This window comes from Halichoeres trimaculatus, unplaced genomic scaffold, assembly GCF_033239565.1.
Source record: "Halichoeres trimaculatus isolate MK-OKI-2021-1 unplaced genomic scaffold, fHalTri1.1 fHalTri1_scaffold_6, whole genome shotgun sequence".
Lineage (NCBI taxonomy): Eukaryota > Metazoa > Chordata > Actinopteri > Labriformes > Labridae > Halichoeres > Halichoeres trimaculatus.
In genome coordinates, this window is record NW_027437184.1 from 25447594 (window position 1) to 25473897 (window position 26304).

A 26304-nucleotide genomic window follows, 5' to 3' on the forward strand; every position below is an offset into this window, starting at 1 on the left:
AAATCCTGTAGAAGCGTTCCTACAAAGTGATCAAATGTAGCTGAAGGCATTTGTGATGGTTAGGCCCAGTTCTCTACTCAAGGAAACCAAACACAGGGATAACAATCTTTTTTTCATTATTTCAGTGTAAATTGACTGTAAAATTCAACTGATACATGTCATAATAGTAAATCATCTAATGTTGACATATTTCTCAATCATGTCAGAGGAGCAGACCAACAACTGTAGGGCAAAGCTCTGCTCAAAGGTGTCTTAAAGTGACAAAATTAATCGGTACAGTTTGTGTCTTTTCATCTGTCCATGGAGGAGTCATATTAACTTAATTTCATCAGGTGGGGTGAAGGAAAAAGAAAGTTGGAGTTATGGGATTATCAACTGTAAAACACAACATGTACCTTTTCAAAACATGGAACTGGTAATGACGTAAAACTTTACACTGTAAAGTTTACAGACATGGTTGATAATTGGATGCCTGACATTTTATTTGATGGCTGGAAAATGAATGAAAAGAATTTAGCACAATATATTTTAGCAGCAGTTTTAAAAGAAGAAGAAGTAGAAAAAGAGGAAGAAGAAGAAGAAGAAGAAGAAGAATAAAAGAAGAAAAGAAGACAGTTACAAGGAAGGTTAAATTGTCCCCCCTACTCCTGGATTTTAACAACATGGATTTTTTTTATTTTGAACAGGCTTTTATTCTCCCTAAAAGTTCAATAGAAAAAGGGATATTGTAATTCCTCGGAAAAATATATTTTAAAAAAAGAAAGCAAACAGAAAAAGAAAACAAAATGGATACCAGAGGCAGAAAGATCAAAAGATCGAATAACCAGTACTTTTATTCTGAAAGTACAACTCCGCTTTTCCGGTATTTCTTGTATTTTGTTTCTGTGAATTAACAGAATTCACGTCTAGCCGCAAGTACTCCTTCAAAATGCACTTTGTGTCGTGCTTCCGTAACGCTTTCATTCAGACCGGGACTTTTGTATCTATAATAAGAGGACCATTGTTAATTTAGGCGTGTTGTAATATAATTTAATGGAACTCCTTCAAAAAGAAACACTTCTCATCCTCAATTAACAGGGCAGCAGATCTAATCATTCTATGCATGGATTGTACAGAGGTACAGGTCTATCATTAAGTTTCAGTGACAGCGTGCCAGCCAATCAGAGCTGAGCACTGGGACCCTTCATGCTCACTGAGGTGGGCGTTGCCCCTGCACGTGCAGGTAGTCTCAAAGACCGTTGAACAACAAGCAGCGGAGCTTTTGACAGCTTCGGCTCAACTTGTGGGCTAACTCATCCTTCAAATACACTACATTTTTACAATTAACTCAAATATCTGTGTTTGCAGGTGAAGCAGGCATTATCGTTCACTCCAGCCACAAAGACTTCACGTAGAGAGTAAGTTCACCGTGTTTAATGCTTTTTGGTGTGCTGGATCCGACTCAAGTTCTTTGGTTTGATATGAAGTTTACAATTTGAAGATCTGACTCTCTAAGCCAGAGGCCAGAGCAGCCATTGATAGGAAAAGGAGACACTCTTATTCTTATGTCACAAATAATATACTGTGTCATCAATTTTTCAGTTCCACACTAACACAGCAAAACAGCCAACAGCGCTCCCAGCTGGTCAGAGGTGATAGTGGTCCACCCAACACAAACCTCTCCAATATTGCTGGTTTAGAAACTGTCAAATTGAACCTGCTTGTAGATAGACGACATCTTTTGATCTACACTGAGCTGAAACACTGCAGGTAAAATCTATAACAGACAAGACAGTAAAGGCAGACAAACATTTTATAATATATGTATTTAAATCAAACACATTTTAAATATATTATAGATTAAGTACACATACATGTCAGAAAACATTAGTGGTACATAGTACCAAGAGTCTTTTCTGGTTTTGTCTCCACATGTTGGTAAGGCTCGAACAAATTAAAAAAAAAAAAAAAAAGATTTATTTCACTGAGCACATTTTCCAGTTTAACAGTCAGCTCACCACTGACGTTTGTTTCAGTGATGCTAAAAAAAAGGAAAAAAAAAAACAGGGATCACCATAAAAAAGGACTAACATTAATATATAAGGTAAACCAGAAATCTACATATATATATTTATATACTGTATAGAACATTTACGACACGGAGTCTGGAGTTTTCCAACACAACTGGAGCACTTGAGTTCATTCAGGGAGTATTTCTTCTTCTATGCACTGTTCAGGTGCCAGGAGGTCATAGAGGAGGTCAGCCAGTCAAAGCTCTGAAGCAACTCTTGTTCTGTTTCACCGTCACTTTACTACAGTACGTATAACGCTCAGGGTAGAGAGCACAAATCAGCAAACAGAAGACTGAACTACTCCAGGCAGGCTGACGGAGCATTTGCAAAAAAAACTGTACATCTGCGAGGCCTAAAGCGGCTGACCTTAGAGAGGAGCTCATCTAAAAACAAGGAATGGTTTTAAAAGGTGTGGGGAGGAGTGCTGGGACAGAGTCAAGATAATTCAGTGTTTGTCACACCCTCCAAAGGTCCGGCATGATGGTCACATGTTTCAGACAGGATGGCTGAAGTGATGCAGTGATAGTCCTGACCAGCGTGCTGCTCCCTGTAACATGGAGCTGAATGTGTCCTTCATCAGGAGTGTCTTCTTCCAGAATGATTCAAGCAGCCAGCTCGGCTTTCTCATTGCGAATAAAGCAAAGCACCTGTACCTTGATAGTGTTATGAAGGTGGAAGAATGGTGCACTTCAACTTTCCCTGTATCCCATGTGTGGACAATCACTCACCTATCTCATACACATCACACACATACACACACTCTTTCACACATGGTAGTTTGGGGGGGGTGATAAAAAGCCTTGTTCGATGCCTTGTTCTGCAGTTCATTGCAGGGTGAACCCTGTGAACAGTTTGTCGCTGGCTCGGCAAGCGTCTCCAGGGAGTGAGGATCCTTCAGTTCTTCTGTGGGGTCATAGCTGTGCAAACAGAAACAGACAGAACTTTAAAAGGAGCTGAGACCCGGACAACAGAGGATTGCATTGGAAGTCCTCCCGATGGCTCAAAGACCTCATGTTTTTCTTAAAACTTGAAAAATGAAATATACATTGAGAGGATGTGCTATGTAATTTTTCAAAATAGGGCAACCCCTTATTTCTTATTTCACCAATTAAGAGGTTCTACCTGACTGAATGTGTGCCTGTTGTTCATGCATTTTTTTTTTTGTATTCTATTCTATATTTGTGTTGGTTATGATGAGCTGGGGTGGGGCGGTGGGGGGGTTTCACTGTTTGTTTATTACAGTGTACTCTGTAATTTTGATTTAATGTTTTTAATGTTTTTTAATGTATATATATATATATATATATATATATATATATATATATATATATATATATATATATATATATACACACATATCTTTTTTTCAGAATGTGTATACGTTTATGCTTACATGTGCATTTATGGAAAAAAAAAAGGAAAAGGTAATTCGTACTTCTTTGAATGGAAATGTTGAATTGTATTATCTTTTCAATGGAAATATTTTGGAAAAAAAAAACTAAAAAATTTAGCCAAATATTTTACAAAAAAGGGGAGAAATTAAGAATCACAAAATGAACACTCAAAGCAACACAGCTGGGAAATTCACCCACACCTGAGTTTGAATTAAATCCTTCCACTATCATCAGAGCAGGAGTACATCTGACCATGATGACATTTGTGTGTTTCATTACACTAATATGTGACTCAGATGTCTTCTTACAGGTGTTGAAAGCGTTATAACCAAATCATTTCAGCATTTGCAGCATAACATAAACTTAACAGGATTATGAAAATATGAAATATGAAAACACGTTTCAAAATGTCATGTAGGCTTATTTATTCCTGTGCTGTGTATGTGTGAGCTAATAGTACTGTTACTTTAACATATGATCAACTTAACATATATCTCTGTTACTTTACATTTCTAGATTTTTCTTGTCACCTCTTTACTTTACTTTGCTGTCAAAAGTAGCTTTAAAACTATTTAAATTTTTACTTTATTAATAAACTCTGAGTTTAAATCCTGTGTCTGGAGTAGATGCACAAAGAGCAGCACAGGAGTGAACCATTTGATACCTTGGTGGACTTAGCGGGGCTGTCGTGGTTCGACTGCTGGACGACGTCGTTGACGATCATCTTCGCGATCTGCCACGCCATCTCCTCCTGAGCCTTTGAGGAGAGAGCCACAGCACAAACATGAACTCAAACTCACCACAGCCTCCACATCAGCTCTTCAATAAATCATGCAACATGTTCTGATGTCACAGGGCGCATGTGAATACATGTCACGGAGAGCCTCTCTGTGTGTCAGCCCACTGAATCATTGATGAATATTTTAACATCCTGTGGCCTCACCTCGTCTGAGTTTCCCTGGACCCATTTCTTCATGGCCTGAGAAAACATGGAACCTAAACGAGAGGAAACAGAGAGGAGCTGAGAGACAGATTCACAGAGGCTGGAAATCGTGAGCTAATCTGAACAAATAATCTGCTGCACACTGCAGACGACTTAATCCTGAAATATGTTCGCATTTAGCGCCTTATTAGACACAGCGTAAGTTGATGTGAGTAATACTCAATCAGCAGGCAGTTAACAGATCTAAGCTGACATTTAGACTACTTATTCTAAAGCAGGAATGACCACTACTTCATTCTAATAAAAGAGAAAGCCCCCTCTGACGTGATAAATAAAGATTTTGTGCGTTGTTTGATGTAAAGAGTAGTAGAGGCTGTTTTTCTCTCCGAAGGGTAATGTTCTTTAATATTTCAGGAGGCTGGGAGCTGAACACAGCAGAGAGCAGGACCAGCCTGTAGATGAGCTTTATATTCATGGACACAGAGAGGATGTATTTCTTCACAGAGAGGAGGACTGAGATAAAATATGGCAGAGTGCGAGGAAATAATGAGCTGGACAGAGACAGACAGGTAGAAGAGAGACGTGACAGCGTGTCGTGCCTTTGGATTTCTTGACGTCTGGCTCAGGCTCGGCCTCCCTGATGAACTGCCCCATCTCGTTCACCTTCCCGAACGTCATCCTTCTGAGCGGACAAAGAGAAACAGGATGAAGACAGCAGACAGAGCAAGCGGAACAAAACCCAGCTTCAGGCACTCGCTCAGACAATCAAACGCCACCCTGTGTGAGCGTGTGTCTTCGGATCCATTCAGTAACAACAATTTAAACCACAGGGGGGAAATCTGACAGACTACAGCGCTGTCTCTCAATAGCTCCATAAAATTGAATTATTTTTGTACAAGATTTTTCAAAGCGTGCTCGTAAAAAAAGCTTTACAAGGGAGTCAATAAAAAACAGAGGAGATGCGAGCATTAAATCCTCACGGCGGCAAATCAAAGAAAGAAGAAAAAAAAAGAGGCAAACATAAAAGTGAAAACAACTTGAGCTAAAGGATGAACCAGATCACAGGAAACGTTAAAAAAATGATTGGTTCAAACACAGAGTTTGATGTTTAAAGCAGAAAGTTGGCAACTGATACAGCACAAATCAGCTGTTTATATTTCTACTTTTGTCAAACTGCTTTTATTTTTCCACATACACTGGAGGACTTTCAATAATCCTGCCCATCTTTATCATTAAGTTTCATGACTCAATAAGCTGCTGCCACTCCAGGGAATGCTTCAACATTAAACATTTTAGCTGGTTTCATTCACTCCTGTGTCTTAATGATCAGAAATTACGTCAAAAGAAGCATCACCAGAAAAAATCACCAGAAATAATAGTTCTAAAAATGGTGACTTTATCGTGAACCCAGCATGTCAGATTGGATCATGACTAAAGGGGGTATTCTGCTTTCCCATGTTGTAAACGCTGATACAACGTCAAAATGCTGGATGTTTATGCTGAACGTGCAGATTTTCAAACAGTCACTTATTTCCATGAGTCTGTCTGTAAACTGCTCTACTGAGGTCACATCATAAGGATCTCCGAATTGGTTCATGAGACGTCAGAGAGGGGGGCTCTGCTCCTGACAGGCCTCCAGCAGGGTATATGCTAAAATCCTGAGGTTGATTTCAATACCTTTTTAAGACTTTTTCAAAAACTTTTTAAAAAGTTTTAAGACTTTATCGCAACTTTCAGTTGTTGTTGGCATCCACTTTTTAACAGTTGTGGTTTACATTTTTACAGAAATGATGTAAGCTAAGGAGGAATAAAGCTTGAAAGAACAAATGGCACTAAAGGCAGGTTTATCGACACTCCCACAACAAGAAACAGCAGTTATTCGAGGCCAACTTGCTGAAGAAAATGAGAAATTATTTAATCATTTTAAATTTTAGGACGTGCTGGAGATAGTGTGATTTGCTTTAATGTTGTATATAATTTCTCTTTATGAAACTAGAAATGATATTAATTCATAGCTGGTGTTTATACCGCTCACAATCCTTATTGTTGTAGTTTATTGTAACTAGAGTCTTTATGTATTTTTTTTTTGTTTTATTCTTTTTTCTTTTTGTATTTTTCTACTGACTCCATCGATTTCTGCTGTTAACACAACAGTTTTCCAGTTTGGGATCAATAAAGTAGCTCTATTCTTTTCTATTCTATTCTATTTTAGAACTTTATCGGCTGAATGTTTAACATCCCAATCAGGGGACAGTTGCAAGGAGGAAAATAAATATTCATGGATATTTTTTGGGTCAAAGCTTGAATTCCTATAAAACTTAATACCTCATAAAACCACAATTAAGACTTTTTAATACTTTTTAAGGCCCTTAATTTTCCCAAAATTGATTTATCAACTTTTAATACTTTTAAGACCCCGCGGATACCCTGTCCAGAGACCAGCCAATCAGAGAGAAGAGGAACTTTAGGACGCAGTCACACCAGCATTCTTCAACCCTAGAGCCTAGTTCGTTCGGCCAGTGTGACCGCAAGTGTGCCATGCTTAAGCGTGATTCACTTTAGTGTGATCCAACTTTTCTGGCCCTGCTAGAGATACAGATACCTGGGCTTTGGGTATCAACCGATACCGATACTGATCCAATACAAGTGTTAAATAATAAGCTGCATGCTCTACCGTGGGATAAGACTGGTAATGTTTTGGCAAAAAGAAAAAATGGGTACAAAATGAGTACATATGGAATTACTGATAGGTTGATATTTGAGCCCGACCGATTAATCGGTTGGACTGATTAATCAGGCCGATTATGCCTGTCACCAATTAATCAATATCGGCCAAAATGTAGCCGATTATAAAAAATTTTTGCTAGACGGAGATTCTGTCACTCCTGCTCCTGTGTCTCTGTGTGTTGGGCTGCACACTCCCCTCCGTCCACCACTATCTAATGTAAGACTACAAAGTGACGTTTTAACATCGTGTTAGTTGCTTTTTTGTGAGACAAACAGAAATAAATGGTACTGTTAATTCACACGTCCACCATTATCTAATGTTATTGTGTTTACAGCTTGTTCTTATTTATCATTGGTTAACACTACAGTTCTTATGTTGACAGTTTTATAATCTAAGTTCCTTGTTTTAATAGTGTTCTGTCTTTGTCTTGAATCATATGGGTATTATAATGATTTGTGATTGGCCCCAAAAATCCAATGCAATGATTTGCATCGGCCCCAAAAATCCCATATCGGGCTCTAGTTGATATTTATTTAAACTAGAAGCATAGAAATGTTTCACAGCAGTTTGGTCAAAACAAAGCTTTAGAATTTACAGAAATGACAATTCAATTGTAAATTTTATACCCTGTATACAAAACCATAGTTTAGCCTTAGAGTCAAGTTTGGACCGATCCTTTCCCACTGATACCCAATTCAGCTTTAAGGGGATGGATCGGGGCCGATACCCAATATCAGGATGCATCCCTTATTCACTTCTCTTCTTTGGCTCACTTCAGAGAGGTGGGCTCAGTGCGGTTCACTTGATGCACAAGCACAAGCGTGTGAGCCATGACGAATGATCCCTGCTACTGATCATCTGGACAATCATTTTAAACAATAGCTGGGTCTTAGAGGGCTGTGTCAGACCAAAATGACTTACTATAAGTCTAAAACTCTGTAAAGTTGCAGCAGTGCTCTCTATGTCTCATTGTGCTGACTCTAATAAGACTGCGCTTTGTGTAAACAGACGCTTCACAATGATGTAGGTGAGCCATGCGTGAGTGTGATACCCACTAAAGTCTGGTTTTTATTGGAGTAGTGTACTGCTGAGGGGGCAATCATGTTTGAATACAGCATGGTTCAAATGGCCAGTGTGACCTCGCCCTTAAAGAGACAGCGGCTACAAGCAAGTGTTGCAGACAGAGGCCTGGATGAGGGTTCTCTAAAACACCAGTGTGACAAAAATGATTATTTTCTTGAGCAGTAAGTCTTGTAAGGCTATTACAGTGGTACCAGAGGTACAGTACAAAGCCTAAAAAAGCACAATAGCCCCTCTTTAAGTGCATTTTACAATCTTTACACAGAAAACTCACCCAGCATACGGCCGCTGGTACAGAGACTCAGGGTCCAAACTCGCCACGTCCACTGTGATTGCCTCATCAAAGTTTTTCAGGATCTTGATCGCTGCCTTTCTGGCCCCTTGCTGAAATGAAAAAAAAAAAAGTAAAATAAATATTTTCCTTTCTTTCTCCCATGATGGATCTGAACGCAGAGATGATCTGTGACATTAACAGAAATATCTCTCTTCACCGTGCTGTGAGGTGGAGCATCTTTAAATGTCAGCAGACAGAGAAACATGCCCACTGGGGCTGAACATGGGGGTCAAAGTTTAGAGGAGAGGGGCACCTGAGTCTGAGAGGCTTCGCTGGCATTCGAACTTGACCGGTCGTTGTCCGCCTGCCCGCCCTGACCCTGAGCACTGACATTCACAAACTCGTCTGCCCGCACAGAGTTGATGAGGTCACTCAGGTACTTGTAGTAAAGGTTGCTAGACAGGAAGCCGGGCATGTAGACCTAAAGCGAGGCAAAGAAACAGAGGTCTCTGTTAGACAATAATGAGCTCTGTCGTGTGTCTCTGCACACAGGTTACAGAGGTTATCACTGACCTTTATGTGCTACCAACTATGTTCAGCTTCTCTTTTAGTGACTCAACCAAGGAGCATTTACAACTAATATAATGAGACACTTTAGAAAACTTTGTGAGGATCCTAAGAGAAGAAACTGTAGGAGAAGAGAGCCTTAATGCATATCTCATTAAAGTGTTGAATTTTTGTTGTTTTCAGTTTTTTTTAACATGCACCATGATTCCTCTGTTTGTCTACACAGTCAGAAAACATATGTGATAACCTCACAACAGCATTGACCCCTCTGTGTTTGGCAGTTTGGGAGTCTGACCTTCTCCATGGTGGTCCAGGCCTGTCTGAGCGGAGTGGTGAAACAGTCAGGGAGCGGCCCCCCCTCTCTGCAGATATTCGACTCGATCTCCATCCGCACAGAGTCGCCAAAGCCCAGAGGGTTTGTGGCCTGGAGTGAGAAATACCTGGAGTGGACACAGAGATAAAAAAGACTCAGTTTAGATGAGTTTCCAATATTACGACTTTAACCAATACCCAAATACCAAATACCCTTATTACAAGATTTTTATCATCAAACGAGAGCATTCCTGCCTCCAGCTACAAAGAGCAGAGCAGAGCAAGAGGCCACTCAGTGAAAAACTTTTAAGGGGAATTTTAAAGAAGTAGGTTGATTATTCTAAAGGTTACTGTGTATAAAGAAAAAAAATGACATTTATGCACTATTAAATATGAATGAGCAGAAAGTGGTTTAAAAAAACACAGGCTGGGATATGCACAGCCTCACAGAAAGCTTTCCCCATCGTGACGACAGTCTGTCAACTATTTTTCCTACTGACAGTCATCAGGCCATCAACAAAATAGGTCTCATCCACCAAAGTCAGAAGCTGGTTACTGTTCATTTTTCTGTTCTTAAAGTATTTTATCTTTATCAAATCAATGTAGTGCTTGAAAGCTTATACACTGACGTCGTTTTTTATGGGCAGACGAAGTCGCCAGATTTGTTTTCATGGTCAAACTTCAGAGAAAGTGTCCGCACTTTCATGTTCTCAGAGACAACCCCAAAGTCTGCTCATAAACCACTCAAGACTTCTAAAGATAGCACAAAATCTAAGTGAAACTTTCAGAAATCAAATAAATATCTCCTAACTGCTTCAGGAAATGTGAAAAAGGTCTCCAGATGGCTGGCCAATCAGAAAGAAGGGGGTTTGTGGGTGGAGGAGCTTAAAGTGATCCTCCGGTATGGAACAAGTTGGGTCCTATCACAAGGTTTAGGGCAGAAATTACCCCTACAGCAGTGATTTTGTGCAGCAGAAGCCCAGGGCGCTCGCACCAAACACTCCCTCCCTGCTCCTCTGCCGGTTTCCTCTGCACTCAGACGGGGCCATATTTTACTTGACCAAAAACACAAATAAACGGACTCTCACTGAAAAAGTCTGATATCGTTCTGCATTCACGCTTTGTTCAGAGAATTTTCAGCGTGTTACTTTCACACAAAAACACCGCTAAATAAGGCTCTAGTTCTCATCGTGTCGTAAAACGGCGCTACATCTGCTGCAGAGCCACAACCGGCTACGAGGCGTTCACCGCTTGGTATATCAGTTCGCGCACACGGTGTGCCAGATATAAACAAACGCAGGTAGTCTGCCAGGACGAAGAGACAGGATGACAACTAGAGCCTTATTTAGCGGTGTTTTTGTGTGAAAGTAACGCGCTGAAAATTCTCTGAATAAAGCGTGAATGCAGACAGATATCAGATTTTTTCGGTGGGAGTCGGTTTATTTGTGTTTTTGGTCAAGTAAAATATGGCCCCGTCTGAGTGCAGATGAAACAGGCAGAGGAGCAGGGAGGAGGTGTTTGGTGCGAGCGCTCTGGGCTTCTGCTGCACAAAAACACTGCTGTAGGGGTAATTTCTGCCCTAATACTTGTGATAGGACCCAACTTGCTCCATCCCGGACTATCACTTTAAAGAGACAACTGCTACAACAAAGTGTTTCAGACAGAGGCTGAATTAAAGCTTTTCTAAAACAGTGGTTCCAAACTTTACTCAGCCATGGCCCCCCAAACAGCATTTGCTTCTGGCCGAGGACCCCCTTTGGAAACCAACAGACTTCAGAATGCATAAAGGAATGTCAACTTTAAGAATGTATTTTCTAACTTTTATTCACTTTTCAATAATTATTAAATTTGTTTTTTTAACAGGAAATTATTAAACACACAGAAGTAGGTTGCTGCAAAAGAGAAGAAGGCATTTCAGGGCTCTGTCAGCCAAGGTGGGATACTCCTTTCTTACATATAGCCAGTAGTTAGACAGGGGAAGACTCTCTAAGATCAGCTCAGTTTTAAGCTAGCTTAAAAAAATAGGTGCAAACCGCCAGGTTAACACAGGTTATGACATTGTCGTACTGAAGCTGCAGCTGTCACACAAGGTGCAGTTAGGTACAACCTGAACGTGAACCTGATGATCGAGGAACTTTACCTGTTGTGTGTTCAGGCAAATGGGTATTAAAAAAAAACTATATATGATTATAAATGATAATAAACAAATAATGTTTTTTTCCCTTCCCTCCAATTTTCTGAGCCCCCCTTGTGCCCCCCAGCAGGCCCCACTTTGAAAACCACTGTTCTAAAACACCAGTATGGAAAAAATAGAGTTTAGTTTGTGTTGTAAAGCAGAAGCTCCCCTCTTAACTGTATTTCTGCCTCTTTATCATTTGCCGGAACTCCAGAGGGGTTTACAGAGCCATCCTTTAACAGAGTTAAACTCAAATATAACATTTTGTCACCCTCCGTGGATAATAACTTTACCATAGCCAACAAATAATGAAAAAGGTAAAGTGAACTCTTACTTGTCGTAGAGGATCATAGCATCGTTCTGAGCCTCCTGACCGTCATACTGGCCTTTTTTAGCTGCCAGCTGATTCTGGTAGTTGTCTGCCGCCAGCCAGAACTGCAGTACATTCATGGCCTCCTCCTTTTCCATGTACTGCACAGAGGAGACACAAAGCATGGGGGAACAGGGTTCCTAAACATTTAACATTTCCAATTTCCAAATATATATTTATATATATATATATAAAGTGAAAATTAAAAAAAAAACAAACAAAAAAAAAGTTATTTAAATCCAACTATTTCAATATGTTCACTCAGGATGCCTAAGTTGTGTGTCAACGGGCATTATGAGAAAAGAGAATAGAGAAAACTGACCCTTGCTGCTGATCTCTTTTTTTATCTTTGAAAAACTGTGGAAAAAATGTCTTAACTACCAGCTAATCAAGTATTATTTGCTCATCAGGAGAAGTCTCTAACAAGCTGTAAATGCTTAGATAATGAAGGGTTAATTTACCCCGAGAAAGTCAAATTAGTCTGCAGTTTGGATCAGATTATCTGTCTGGATGAGCTCATGCTTACTGGAATTATCATTTAACCATTAAGTTTGAGTCTCTTCTATAAAAAAGTACAAGAATTTGAAAAAGTGAAAATTAAACTTATTTAAAGTGTCTGTGAGTTACCGTAATCTATGGTTAATAAGGGAGTTGCAATAAAGTCAAATTAGATTAAGGTCAGAAAATGAAGGTATTCTGCGCTCATTACTTTTTCATCACTTATCCTGAAATGGAAATTGTCAGAGATAAATTCTTTACGTTTTCATGGTACCCACTGATCTCACTCACCTCAGAGAAATAGAAGAGAGCTGACTCACAGAACAAGATGTCAGCCAGGAACACGGAGCCACTCGTCAACACTTCAATCTGGTATTTACAGAAATGATGGCTCCGCAGGAATTCAGTAAAGTGCCTGAAACCAAAGAGCGGGTGGGACATAAACACAGCTGCTACCACTGAGGATGTGGAGGTGATGAAATGTCAGAGGACACTAGCTATACTTGAATCTCAGCGTTGGAGCTTGGTACTGACTCCTTTAGGAAATGAACAGACAGACACGTACTGTTGCTCTAAGATGCTGTACACCACCGCCTGTGCAATGACGAAGCAGTTTGGGTCCACCATGCCGTTCTCTCCACAGATTTTGGCTGCACAGGAGGGCGAGAGGGCAACACATCAGGAACATCATCATTGAGCGTTAGTGACTGAAACCAAAGCAAGTCATCAGCGTCATACCGACAATGTCGTTTCTGATCTGCTCTGTGATGGGGATCGGCCTCACGGCGTCTGGAGAGATGTACCGGGTGAAGATGGTGACTGCATCTGTCTCTATACCTGAAAACCACAGAAGAACAGCTGATCGTCATTTTGTGCATCAAGACACACAAATGCTACAGTTTCTTACAATGGCTTAAATTTTTGATCAGTGAAATTATTAAACCATAACCCCTGAAACAAATCACTCCCCCCACATAGCTTCTGATGCAATGTTTTTCAACCACTGTGCCTTGAGATACTGTAAGCTGTCTAAAAAAACAATAGCATACCATTGTTGAGTGGCTATGCTTTAAAAGTAATGTACTTTCTTCCATGTCAGAAGGTGGCAGCAGGTAGCTAATTGCCTTAATACTCAGCTGTAGTGACCATAGACTGTATATAGAGTGGACAGCATGGTTCCACCATTAACCATTCTACGGTTTTGAAGCCAAAATACCCCCGTCACAGGCACAGCCATTGGTAGCAGTAGAGGCTGTGAGGGATTCTGGGAGAATCTAAGTGGAGCGTGTTGACAATTTTTTTTTTTTTTTCGAGAGTCCAATCACTTCTTGACTCTACCTCCCGATATATTTTACAATCCCCGAAAAAAATGCACAAGAACTGCAGCTGTCAATCATCGTTAAACGTGACGTAAAATCTCGTTTTTAACCTCTTATAACAAATGAAAAAACAAAACTTTTTAGAAAGAAAGAGGACCTGAATGGTCCTGAAAGGCAGCCTAATAATATCTTTAAATCATCACAACACTCGGACGTGAGAAACATTTCTACGAGGTGTATCAATTTTTCAAAGTTTGACCTAAGCCCATCTGGAATGACTGGAGAGCCGGAATTTTTTACGAATAGTGCAGCCAGCCACCAGAGGGAGCAGTTTTTTTAGGCAACCTCACTTTGAGCCGAGCAGGATGACGTCCATTTTTTTACAGTCTATGGTAGTGACACATTAAACAGGTAGCCGTGACAGTGATGGAGAAATTTTTGAAAAGAAATAATCCAAACACTGAACAAGGCCCGGGACAAAATTCAGACCCTGATGATGGCTCTGGTACAGGAGGTGGGCAAGGAAAGCAAAGATGGTGAACTCAAGGCTGTACAGAAAAAGCTGTCTTTTATTTGGATTTACTTTTACCAGGATGCAATGACACCGACTCTAGTGTGCTTAGTGTGTGGCGAAAAGCTATCCAATAATGCCATGGTCCCCAGTAAGTGTGTACGCCATTTCCAAATGAACCACCCAATGCCTCAAAACAAACAGGTGGACAATTTTGTTTGCCTGTGTGACAACATGGTGAAACAGCCAACTATTGTGGGAAAAACCACAAAGGTAAATAAGCAAGCCCTCAAAGCTAGCAACCACGTTGCTGAACTTGTTGCTGAATCAAAAATGTTGCAGACTGTGGCAGAGTCATTAATACCTCCTGCCTGTTAGCTGCTAAGGTGGTGCTCAGCTCTGGTGTGGCAAAAGAAGTCAAGATATCAGCTTTGTGTTCCTCTAAGAGGCCCAGGTTTCACAGTGCGTGAGTATAAGAGACTATGTTGTTATCAGGCTACAGTGTGTTTATTTTTTTTACTTTGGTTGGTGGTGTGCCGTGGGACTTTTTCAATGTAAAAAATGTGCCATGGCCCCAAAAAGGTTGAAAAACACTGTTCTAAATCTGGGTGCAGTGAAACAGTCTGATGAATTAATTTTCTGTCTGATTCAATGAAAATACTGCCGGGGGAGAGGGTGTCAAGAGATTCAGAAAAGAAAAACTGAATCTGGGGAACAGACTTGATGTCTCAACATGAAGTTGTTTACGTTTTCATAAATCAAAGCAGACCAGAAGCCAAAGTTCAGAGTCTCTGACACAAGCTTTAGCGGTTAGTACAAGTGTCCTGTCGAGATAAATTTAAAGTTCACTGACAAAGTGTCGTTTCAATGAGTCAGGCTGAGGAATCACTTTGAATTTCGAGCAGCAGTAACCTATCCGGTACAAGGCTGACACTTCCAGGATAAAAAGATGTTGACTCACTCTTCATGAGTTTGTTTGAGAGGTCCCTCAGGGTGCTGTTCGCCTGCCCTTTGGATGGAGTCCCCGTCCTGGAGGGGGCCTGCCTGGTAGGCGTTTCTGCTCGAGGTGTACCGGGTCTGAGGCCTGCCTCTGTGCTGGAGGAGTCCTGCTGCTCCGACTGCACTGTGGGCCGTTCACTGCTACTGTCCCGGGAGAAGGAGTTGGATGTGAGTTCTGAGAGCTCTGAGCCGTCAGCTGAGGCGGGGACGGGCTCAGCCAGCGTGCTGTGTTTGACTGAGTTCAGGCTGTGCGCTCGAACCCGAGACCAGCTGGTGGCGCGGAAACTCTCCGCCTCCAACCAGAACCGAACCAGGTGGTCGACGCCACGTCGTTCCATAAAATGCAGGAAGTGGGGTATCGCCACATTGTCTCTGAGAACATGGTCCACAGTTTTAGACAGCCGAGAGCGAGTCTCCTGGGGCTGATAGTTCACACTGGAATGACCTGAAACACACAAATTGAAAAAAACAATTCATGAATTACCACTGAGCAAATTCACAGCGTAAGTTCACACATTACGCGCAGAGCTCTGCAGCTGTGTCTCTGTAACTCTAGTAGAATGCCAATGATGTGTGCAGGAGCGTCGGAACTTTCTGTACCACTGAAAATAACAGCAGTTACTTCGGCTTACACATGAAGGATTTGTGTGTGGTCGGCTGACTGGTGGGGGGCTGCAAATGTATCAGGGTGGCCATGGCCCCAGCCTTAAGGACACCACTGCCTCCGGTTGCATCTGCAGTCTGTCTCTGATCTGTCACAGCAATGGATCAGACAGGTTTCCATGTGTCAACTTACACTGGATCTGTTCTGCTGCAGTCTGTCTGCATCCCAAGTCCATCAAGACATTGTGTCATGTCAAAATCAGTTAATACTCAGCTTGACTACGACGATAAACACACATGATGAGAGGAGCCAGACCAGGAGTCAACAGATTTGAAGTTTTACAGCCCAATATGAATGAAGAGAGACTTATTGATGGAGTGGGAAGAGCGGGAATTTCTCAGTCTCGTGACTCCAGCTGTCTGTCAGTCATACAGCTACAAACACGTAGCTGATGTGAGTTGACAAACACAGGCAACAAGAAACGGAGCAGAGCAGGACTGTAGACATACCTGGTGTATTTAAGACGCAATATGGCTTCTGACATTAATGGGTTTTAAATCTCTGCTTCAAACACAGAAGGGTGAAGTCACAGACCATAATTCTACACATTTCAAACTCTATACTTCTTACCTTTCCTCAGCAGTAATTTATAATCAGTGCAAAAATGGGATTATATGGTAAAGAATTTAATAAATCAACAAAAACAAAAAACAAAAGAAGGAATGGGGCAATGAATAAATGAATAAGACATTTCAATAAGCAGACATTCTGTCTTCATATTCCAGATTTAAGAAGATTTCTATCCGGGCCGACTTCTGTCGTGAGCTGAATTTGAACTCCTGGATATTTGTTTTGAAGTCTCATGAATTTTCAGCTCAGACGACGCAGCTTCACAGATGATTAAACCCAGACAAACTTTTCACCAGCGACGCTGTGCCCTGTCCATCGTGTCAGTCGTGCGTGCAGGAAACGGTCAAGCAGTAACAGCCAGAGTCACCTCTGACTGTCCCCAAACTCCAGCCCTGTCTGATCATTATGAAGATCTGACTCATGCAGGGTTAGCACAGAATTATATGACTCCACTATGTCTCAAATACAAACTGTTTCAACAACATCCAGCGAACCCAGGGACAGCAAACACGCGCTGGATCTGAGAAAACAAATAAACAAACAAGCTGATGAGCTGTGATGAATCAGAGCACATCAGCTGAAGTGAGAGTGAAGCGTGGGCTGAGGCTTCATGCTGTTATGTTTGCCTTTTGAAAACAAAAGGATGCTTCAAAAGTTGTCACTCAGTGTGCAGAGCTTTTCAATCAGCCTTCAGGTTTCTGAAGATCACACAGTCAAGGCCAGATAAGTACTAAAAGCTGCTAAATTCAAAGCAACCAGTGAAGCATCTGTGGCTGCGTCAGTTTATAAAACAGCTCCTATCTCATTAAGAGCAAGTTAGATTTCAAAAGAGAGCAGAGAAACCATACGATCAGTCAGCTCCTACAGAGCTCTGACCTGTTGAGATGAGTTCTTCTGTTAGTAAATAGTAGTAGTACTTCAGTAATTTTGAACTTTGGTCGTATAAATCACTTATCGTATTAGCAACAATTGATTCTGGTCAGAATATTTAGAAAGAAATTCTGAAGCCTGTTTGGTTTTGCACAATAACTAGTGACTTCAGTGTTTCCCCTACCATTGTATAGGGGGGGCAGCTCGTCCTCCCTGGAAGTTGAGTTAATTGTATTATCCATATGGCGCCAGGTCACAGCAGAAGTAAAAGTAGAGTTCCCTTTCTCATAAATCACGTCTATAACTTGTTTTTTTTAATCTAACAGACTCAATAGCCTTATGTTTTTTGATGTCGGATGTCGTTTGTACATCATTGAGTTCGCATTGCTCCTCGCGGAACTTGACTGCAAACACGTGCTTTTACACGCACGGTAAAGCTCCACTCCAACGCGTTCACAGACACACAAACCAGTGCGAGCCTTTTCACGCACAGATAAGCACATCCGTATAGCAGATAGAAAGTTATCTGTGAAGTTGCAGCACTCGTCGTCGCGCGCCCCCGCTGCTGAGGAACTGGGATGGAAGTCGGGAGCGGGAGTGACGTCATCTCAGAGTTCAGCTTTTCAATTGCAAAGTAGGAAAACTTGCCTTTACAGCAGTATTTGTGCATATAAACATTGAATAATGCTATATATACCGCCTGTTTATTGCGACAAACACTAGTCAGAAATTCTAAAATGAAAGAATCTAAGAGGAGCTTAATAACTGTTTACCCCTGAACTCGGAAATTTCCTACTGGGAACTCGGGGGTGGTGTGGGTGCTCCGACTTAAAAGTCAGGGGGCGTTCCATCTGTGCGTTCCCACTCAAAACTCAGGAATTGCGACTTCCAAGTACAAATTGAACGCAGCATAAACCTAGGGGAAAACACTGGACATGTCTCATACAGCCACCCTTCAAAAACGGAGAAATATCCCTTTTAATGTCATGACTGCTGCCTCCATGTCGTCTGTCCTCCCTCAGTTCATTCTTTCCCTACTTTCTTTTTTTCTCTTAAATCCCAGACGTGGTTTAAGCTCGTCTGATGAGTCTGGCTCAGACGTTGCTGTCCGAGCTGCAGCACAGGTTCCTCCACCTCAGTCTGACTCACCACAGGCATTCACTGGAAAACTGGCTCTGGGAATTCCTGTCTCTGCTGTCATCAACATGTGCCACAACCTTTTCTTACCACCTTGTATTGTGGTGTCCACAGAATGAGGAGTCTAATTTTAGCACTTCTGATAATGATGAGCGGATGCTTCGCCACAATGTGAGAGGACGGGTCACAGAGACGGGCTGAGGGAATGTTTGTGTGTCTGTGAAAACTAAAGCATGACAACCTGTGAAGGCCTCACTGTGGATTAATGAAGGTATGCACGTGTTGTGTCATGTTAGTGATGCAAGATCCACACAGGACTGAGTTACGCTCAAAAGGTCAAACAGGAACACCCAAGGGAAAGAAAATATCAAAACAATTGAGATAATTTTGATCATGTCCTGCTTCTAAGATTGAAAAAATTATAGCATTCTTTTGATTAACTATCTTATATTAAGTTCAACAAACCCTGGTGACATTTAATCGTAGTCAGCTGTAGCTTATGAGACTTATTTGAAATGTTGCCATCTGTCTTTTTTCAAATTATCAGTCTCTGTAAACCTGATGTGGCTCTTTTTGGAGCTGCAACAATCTTTCAACTCATTTATTAATCTATCTTCAAACCTGCCGAAGATTAGAGATGACATTTAGACATACTTACATGCACTGAAATATTCATTAAAGATGCTGTAAGGTGGATCTGTTTTAATTGGTCTGCCTCTCCACCTTCTGGCCTGCAGTCTCACACACACTGTCGTAAAGGTGTGACTTTTAACCAGGCGTTTGTTTGTTTGGAACAAATTTTCTGTGTTCGAGACAAGGGCTGCAGCTATCGAATATTTTAGTATTCGAGTATTCTACTGAAAATTGATTAATCGAGTAATCGGATCAAATACATTTTTGTTTAGTTAAAGAGCAGTTATTTTACAAATGAAGATTTTTCTCTTTCAGAAATAGAATTTTCTGATACAGCATGTCAATAAGAGCACTTGCTTTGGTAGCTCCAAAATCTGTAAACACACTTTGACACATTTTTTGTGCCTTGTACATCTCATCAAATGTTGTGGCCCCAAATGGCACCCGTTTCGTAGAATGACCCATTAGTCTCCAAACTCCAGAAAAGAAGCTAGATTTGTTGCTAGTTGCTATTTTGTATAAGAGGCTGCTTAAGGGGTCTGAAAACTCTCTTAATATGGCCTCAGCTCTATTTGAAATACCACTCTTTGATCTTTTTTAAAATCAAACGATTCCTGGATGCGGAGAAAATTACTCGAGTAATTTTTGTAATCGAGTACCTCGAATCATTCAAGGAATCGTTTCAGCTCTATTCGAGACACCTTTTTATCTGATACAACGCAACAAGGTAAGGTATTTATCAGCACAGTTACACAGCACTGTGGTTTGAAACGTGACGACAAGCAAACACAAGTTTGTATCGTACGTCAGCAGCAGCTAAATGCAGCGCTACTGACAGCTCAGTGCTGTGAGACATGTCCGTAATGTGTAACGTTAGCGAATCCTGGTTATGTCCTCCCAGTCATCCATCAGGCAGAGCTAACGTAACCTCACTCTTCATTTTATTGATAGACTCTCAAGTTTAAACAGACCACTGCAGAATAACTGCTGACTGTGGGTTGGAATGAACATTATTACTAACAGCTTAGCGCCTGTGTTAGCCTTTAGCTCAGGCTGTATCACTCTCCCGTTTAGCTTTCTTCTGCTCTTCTGTCCTTTTTCTGTCCGACAGTTTGGCTCCTGTGTCCACCATTACTACAAAAATGGACTGAAGAAATTGTTTCCAGCAGAGCAAAACACAGACCTTTCTTCTCACTGCTCAACCCGACTGGGAAGCCAAGAAGAAGCATTTCAAAATAACCTACATTAGCGCTGATAATCTCATTTTAAAGTGTGGGTTATGATCAGGCGTATATCTACAAGGGAGACTTTTTCCAAGATCACTTTCAATCCCCTCACAGCCCCTTTAATATGCCTCTTAAGATAAATAAAGAACTTTACTTGGTATCTGAGTGTTAAGAAGATGAAAGAAATTCTGTATGAGCACAGAAAGTTTTTATTTAGTGTATGATCTGTTTTTCTTTCAGACATAAATAATGGATGTATAATAGTTAAAGAGGCAAACAAACATGGACGCAAACTCCTTACCAAGATCTCCAAAGTGCGCAGCCTCCATGTGGCTTGGCTGCTTCTTAAGGATGGCAGTGCGGCCGCGGGCGAAGGAGTCCATGTTGGCGGAGATGGCGTTGATGGCCACATGGCTGGGCCCGGCAGCTTCCTGGATGGCATTGTGATTCCTCAGGCCAAGTGATGGAGAGTTAGGGCTGGCCGGGGCTACAGACAAATGGACGAGGACAGAAAATGTGTGTTATGTAAGGAAAAGGAAAAAAAATGGAGTACAATGATATAAGGGATCTGAGGGGGCTGAGTATGACATCAGCCCGACTGGTTTGTAAAAAGGTCTTTATGGTGCAGGTTTTTCAAAGAGCTCACAGTCTGAGAACAGAGGCCCTGGGGGGGTGTGAGATCTTTGAGCAGACAGACTGCTCTGTGTTTGACTGTGAGCAGCATGTTTGGCTAATTAGCTCGAGGTCAAAATGTTGTTTTTTTGTGACAACATGAGCAGACTGGTTTAACATAAAAAGAGCCAACTTAATCTAAAAGTGTATTTGTTTAAATCTTTCTGCGCAAAGGTTAATCTCAGCTTTAAGAGCACACACATGAACTCACCTCTGATGGATTTCACATCGGTCACTCTCTCAGGTTCTTTGCTTTTGGCTGCAGGGAGGAAGATGAGAGAAGAGTTGTTATTAAAGGAGCAGTCCGCAGTTTCATTCATTCATTCAACACGACAAGAACTACGTGCAAAACTTTCATACCTCTATAATAACTGACAGAGTGAGGTGAAGACACAGTGTTGTGTCACCGGAAAGACTACACAGTACTCTCAAGTTACATAATGACATACTTCAGTAGAAAAGGCAACTGAATAACTAGGATACACAAATAGTGCACATCAGGCCTCCCTCATGGCGAGGAAGTTTAAAGAGAAGCTGAGTGTTGATGTGTGAAAGAGCTCTCAGAGCAGCCTGTTACACAGTAAACAGGACTGAGGGAGCTTTCATGCTCTTGGTCCAGCAGTTGAAAACGGACTGTGAAACCACCTTGGAGCTGGAAAATGAAAGATTAAATATGTAACATGACATGGCAACAAGCTGATTCCCTTTGCAATCATGTCTCTGAATTAGGCAGCAAGCAGTTAACTATCACTTTACAGATGCAGAGCCCTAAATGAACCCACATGTAAACCTAAAGTCAGCACTGACTTTCAAAATCTATCAAAGAACAACGTCTGCTGCATAATATTTGCTGTGGATAAATGTTTATCAGATCTTGATGAGCTCCTTAAATAAATATTGAGATTATTAAATCAACAGCGATTTGGAAGGATAATTAAACTGGAAATATGAATGATGAGCAGAACAAACCAGTTCTTAAAAAAAAGCTATGACACCAAGAATGAAATGACGTTCTGGGGACATATCACGATCTGCCTGTTGACAGCCACTGCATCACCATGAGCACTCACCTGCCACTTAACGACATACACCTGTTCAACTGCTTGATGACACAAATATCTAAACCAATCACATGGCAGAAACCCAAAGCATTAATTTGACAAACTGCTGAGCTGATGTGATTTTCAAACACAACCATATCTAAGGTTTACAGAAAATGGTCCCAAACGGAAAAAATTAGGGATGCACGATATTGGATTTTTGCCAATATCCAATATGCCGATATATCGAAACCCCTTTTGGCCGATACCGATACTGATAATCACAAGTTTGTTTGTTTGTTCTTTTCACTGTAAAGAAAGCTAAGTCTATCCTGTACTGGAATTTATGTTACTCTAATTGTGACGGTCTTATTTGTTTAAGAAACACATAAAACAAGACAAAAAACCATTTGATTTTACCATAAATAAGAAATGTATAATTTTTTCAAACTCAAGACATTCAGTATTGAAATACAGAAAAAATAATTTCTTTAGATCACATGAACTTTAAATGTACAATGCATTTTTAAACATAACCAAGTTACATTTGATTATTTTAGAGCTACTGTAACAACCTGGTGACAGACACAGAGCTCTGCAGTGCAAATAAATGAAGTGCTACAATTTATTTAAGGAGCTTATTTTTCAGGTGGAAAATAATAATAATCCTAACTGAATAGCACCCTATCGGCTGTGCCTATCGGCAGAAATTTTCATATCTCACGATAAACGTGTTTTTTAAGCTTTTATCAGCCGATACCGATATTGTGCCGATAATATCCTAGAAAAAGTATCCAGTGTGCGGCAGTTCTCTGGGACAAAATGCCTTGTTGATGCCAGAGGTCAGTGGAGAATGGACAGACTGGTTGGAGAAGGCAGAAAGATAACATTCACTAAAATAACCACTTGTAACAACCGAGGTCTGCAGAAGAGCATCTCTGAACCCACAACACGTCCAAACCTGAAGCAGACAGGCTATAGAAGACCAGGTGAGACTCCCGCCAGCTGTGAACAGGAAACTGAGGCTACAATTAACACAGGCTCACCAAAACTGGACAATAGCAGATTGGAAAAACGTTGCCTGGTCTGATGAGTCTGGATTTCTGCTCCACATTCAGATGGTCGGCTGAGAATCTGGCTAAAACAGCATAAAACCATCATCACCAGATCTCAATCCAATAGAGCTCCTTTGGGATGTGGCAGAGTGGGAGCTTCTCATCACGGTGCTCAGCTGATAAATCTGCAGCAACTGCGTGAGGCTTTAATGTCAATATGGAGCACTATCACTGAGAAATGTTTCCAGCATGTTGATGAATCTGTACCATAGAGAAGGGTCCGACCTTGTACTAGCAAGGTGTAGCTGAAAGCTGGTAAGTCCCATGTTTTAGTCCACTGTGGGCTTTTCCTCATGGAAACAGATAAACACATATTGTGTTAAACAAAATAAAATAACACACATGATTCTAGTTCTCAAATGAAAATAATAAACAATGTGGGAAAAAGTGATAAGAAATAAAAGCAGATATTATCTATGCAAATGGATTTGTCTTGTGTTACACAAAGATTAACTTCTCTCTACACTTTTACCATGTCTGTAACAGGGAACACTCTGACTTCCCGTCAGTCCGTGTGTGTCATCCTGCCACACAGCATCATAACTGCACTCTTTCCCTTTCTTGTATTTCCTCATTTACAGAGCTGCTGTGTCAGCGGGTTGACTGCAGAGCCCTGTGAGGAAAAACCTCTAATCTCACCCTGAAAGAGTTGGTGGAGTTACTGTGCTGACTTCCCAGAACAAACCCGACCAGACTTCACAATCATTTCCCCTCCAGTCCATCCTTTCACACTCGCGTTCTTCTTTTTTTATCAAAATAAGATAAACTTGTTAAAACTAACCCTACTGAGAGGAAATAATTCCTCCTTTACTCTAACTTTAACGGACCATCATCATCTGTAAATAGTCTATCTTTATTTATATACTTGTGGTCAAAATCCACTTTCAGGTCTGCAATCCATTTAATATTGATTATAAGTAACCAGCAAAATGACAGATTATTGCCTACTTAAATCTGCAGCTTAAAAAGTTTTCGGTTTTTTTTTTGTTTGTTTTTCCTTAACTGATGTTTTGATTAAATTCTTTAATTTATTTTTTTTTTCATTTGATGCCTACAGTTTGTCACTTTGCTGCCCCCTCACCTGACATATGGTGCCTGCATTGGTTTACAATAATGCTGAAAAGTGTTAATTCCAGTTTATTTATGGTCATTGTGGACGATGATATTGTCAGGCTGCGAAATGTTTTGCACCACACTGAGATGTTGCTCTTGAATCTGTTCTTCTTTCCATGTTAAGGTTAAAATTAATACGCCATCAGTGAACAATGAAACATGACCACAAAGAAGAACTTAAACATAATAACATGAATAAAGGTTTAAGCTATGTTAAGTACCTGAAAAAAAATTAAAACTAAATTAAATAATGAAGAATCATTTAATCAGTAATTATTCCTAACTGCAGCTCACTTATTGCTACTATTAAAAATAATTAAAAACTGGAGTTGATTAATAGTTTCCTTTAAAAAACAACTTGTTCTCTTAAGCTTTCAAGGATGATCCTGAATAGATGCCTGGTATTATCTGTGTCATGACCAACATCAGTAAAAGTAAAGATCCAATTTAAAAAGCTTATTTTGTTTTACTTCTTGTTGGATTTTACAAAGATAAGCAAATCCCCCAATGACAAGTTTCTTCAAGATGACAAATGTCACATAGTTTCTCAAATGAAACAAATTATTAAACTGCTTCCATAAATGACATTCGTGCTTTAAACTTTTCAACCCACACAGCATATCACCTAACTTGTATCCAATGATGGTGTGTACTTATAAACATGTACAGAGTTCTCTTGAAATCTGATTGGTCATCTTTGGCACCGCCTCAAAATCCTGAACTATGATTGGCTATTTTTCTTGTCAGAGAGGGGTCTTGTGATATGATATCAACTGATCCAACAAAATGCTAGCACAAACCCTTTGTAAGTATTCATTTTTCTTTTTAAGTCCTTTAAGATTTCAGCACACAATAAACGTTATTGTTGTTGCCAGTTTGTTGTGCTGCATTTTTTTTAAAAATACTAGCCGCATTGAAATACCACCTGTACAATGCTATATTTGCTAGGTAAGGAGGATGCTATTGGTGGAGAGACAGGATGAACAAATGCTGAACATGTGTGTAAGTGTTTACTCATATTTGATGCCACCCCTAAATTGAGTGCCCCACATGAGCCACCCCTGTTAAAAAGTCAGGGCACGCCCCTGCTGATAAACCGACCTAACCGGGACGTTTGTCTGAGGCGTTTTGTGAAGCACACGGAGATCTGGATGTGTGTCTAATTAATCAAAGCTAACAGGTCTGTGGCTAACACCAGGTTAGATAACACAGGGAGGATACAGAGGCCACCGCTAAGCTAACATGCTATCATCACTGCAGTGAGCGGTTGATTCATTCACGTTAACACTCCACGGTCTGGAGTTAATTTCCCTGCGGTCACGGTCTGAACCACTGTATCAGCTCCTTATCGGGCTCCTCTCCCTCCTCAGCCGGACTCTGTGAGCTGCTCGCCAGCGTTGACGTTGCAGCTCTCAGAGGGAGCTTCCTTTCTCACCTTTCCTCTTGAAAAACGACATGACGGGTTAGGCTCTCTGGACGCTTCCTCGGCTCACTGACACCGTCCCGTGGCTCCGCGGCTCCCCTCATTCAAATGCATCTGTTCAGTACACTCCTGAGGTGGAAACGGGTGGTTATCTCAGCCCCGGTGAGCTCTGTCAAATTACATTTTTCTCTAAATCCAAACCCAGCTCCGCGGCCATGTTGTCAATAAACGTCCTACTTCCGGGCTGGTGCGGCAGCAGCATTGTGGGAAATGTTGTATTCCCTGCTGCGGTCAGCAGAGAGCAGTGTTTCTTTACCAGAGGACTACAAGTCATTGATTCATTTTAAAGAGGACTTTAGAAGTGATACTGAAACAGCCTCACTTTCATGAATTTCTCTTTTCATAATGCATGATTAAAAAAATAGATTACAGGCACAAAATATGTTACATCTTAATGCTTTTTCTCAGCATCCATGGATCTCTTGACCAATCCACTTACAGCACAGTCCCCACGGCAACAGAATGCCAACTGGCAAAGTTTATCAGTAAGAAGCAAAATCTGTTCCTTTTTCTGCTAAAATGTGATTTCTAGGATTTATTTTTGTAACACCAGAGCTGA

At 40.9% G+C, this 26304-nt stretch overlaps 1 protein-coding gene across 1 annotated transcript; it reads right to left on the reverse strand.

Annotated features, from left to right (window-relative positions):
• Nucleotides 1-1030: 1030 nt before the first annotated feature.
• Nucleotides 1031-25947, reverse strand: akap10 (A kinase (PRKA) anchor protein 10). The gene is made up of 15 exons (XM_074672635.1): nt 25698-25947; nt 21206-21253; nt 20624-20809; nt 15185-15667; nt 13132-13230; nt 12959-13043; nt 12685-12808; nt 11860-11996; nt 9333-9477; nt 8784-8951; nt 8471-8580; nt 4988-5070; nt 4389-4441; nt 4110-4202; nt 1031-2968 (listed from the first exon to the last, which is right to left on the reverse strand). The coding sequence occupies exons 1-15, from the start codon at nt 25717-25719 to the stop codon at nt 2963-2965; spliced, it is 1842 nt and encodes a 613-aa protein (XP_074528736.1). The 5' UTR covers nt 25720-25947; the 3' UTR covers nt 1031-2962.
• Between the last annotated feature and the right edge of the window lie 357 nt (nt 25948-26304).

What these genes read in the sequence shown, in the direction of transcription:
- akap10 (XM_074672635.1), bottom strand. Translation starts at nt 25,719, where the DNA reads ATGTCGTTTTTCAAGAGGAAAG. An exon ending in CGATGTGAAATCCATCAGAG is followed by an intron (nt 20,810 to 21,205) that starts GTGAGTTCATGT and finishes ATTTGTCTGTAG; the next exon opens with CCCCGGCCAGCCCTAACTCT. An exon ending in TACCAGCGGCCGTATGCTGG is followed by an intron (nt 5,071 to 8,470) that starts GTGAGTTTTCTG and finishes TTGTCCGCTCAG; the next exon opens with AAGGATGACGTTCGGGAAGG.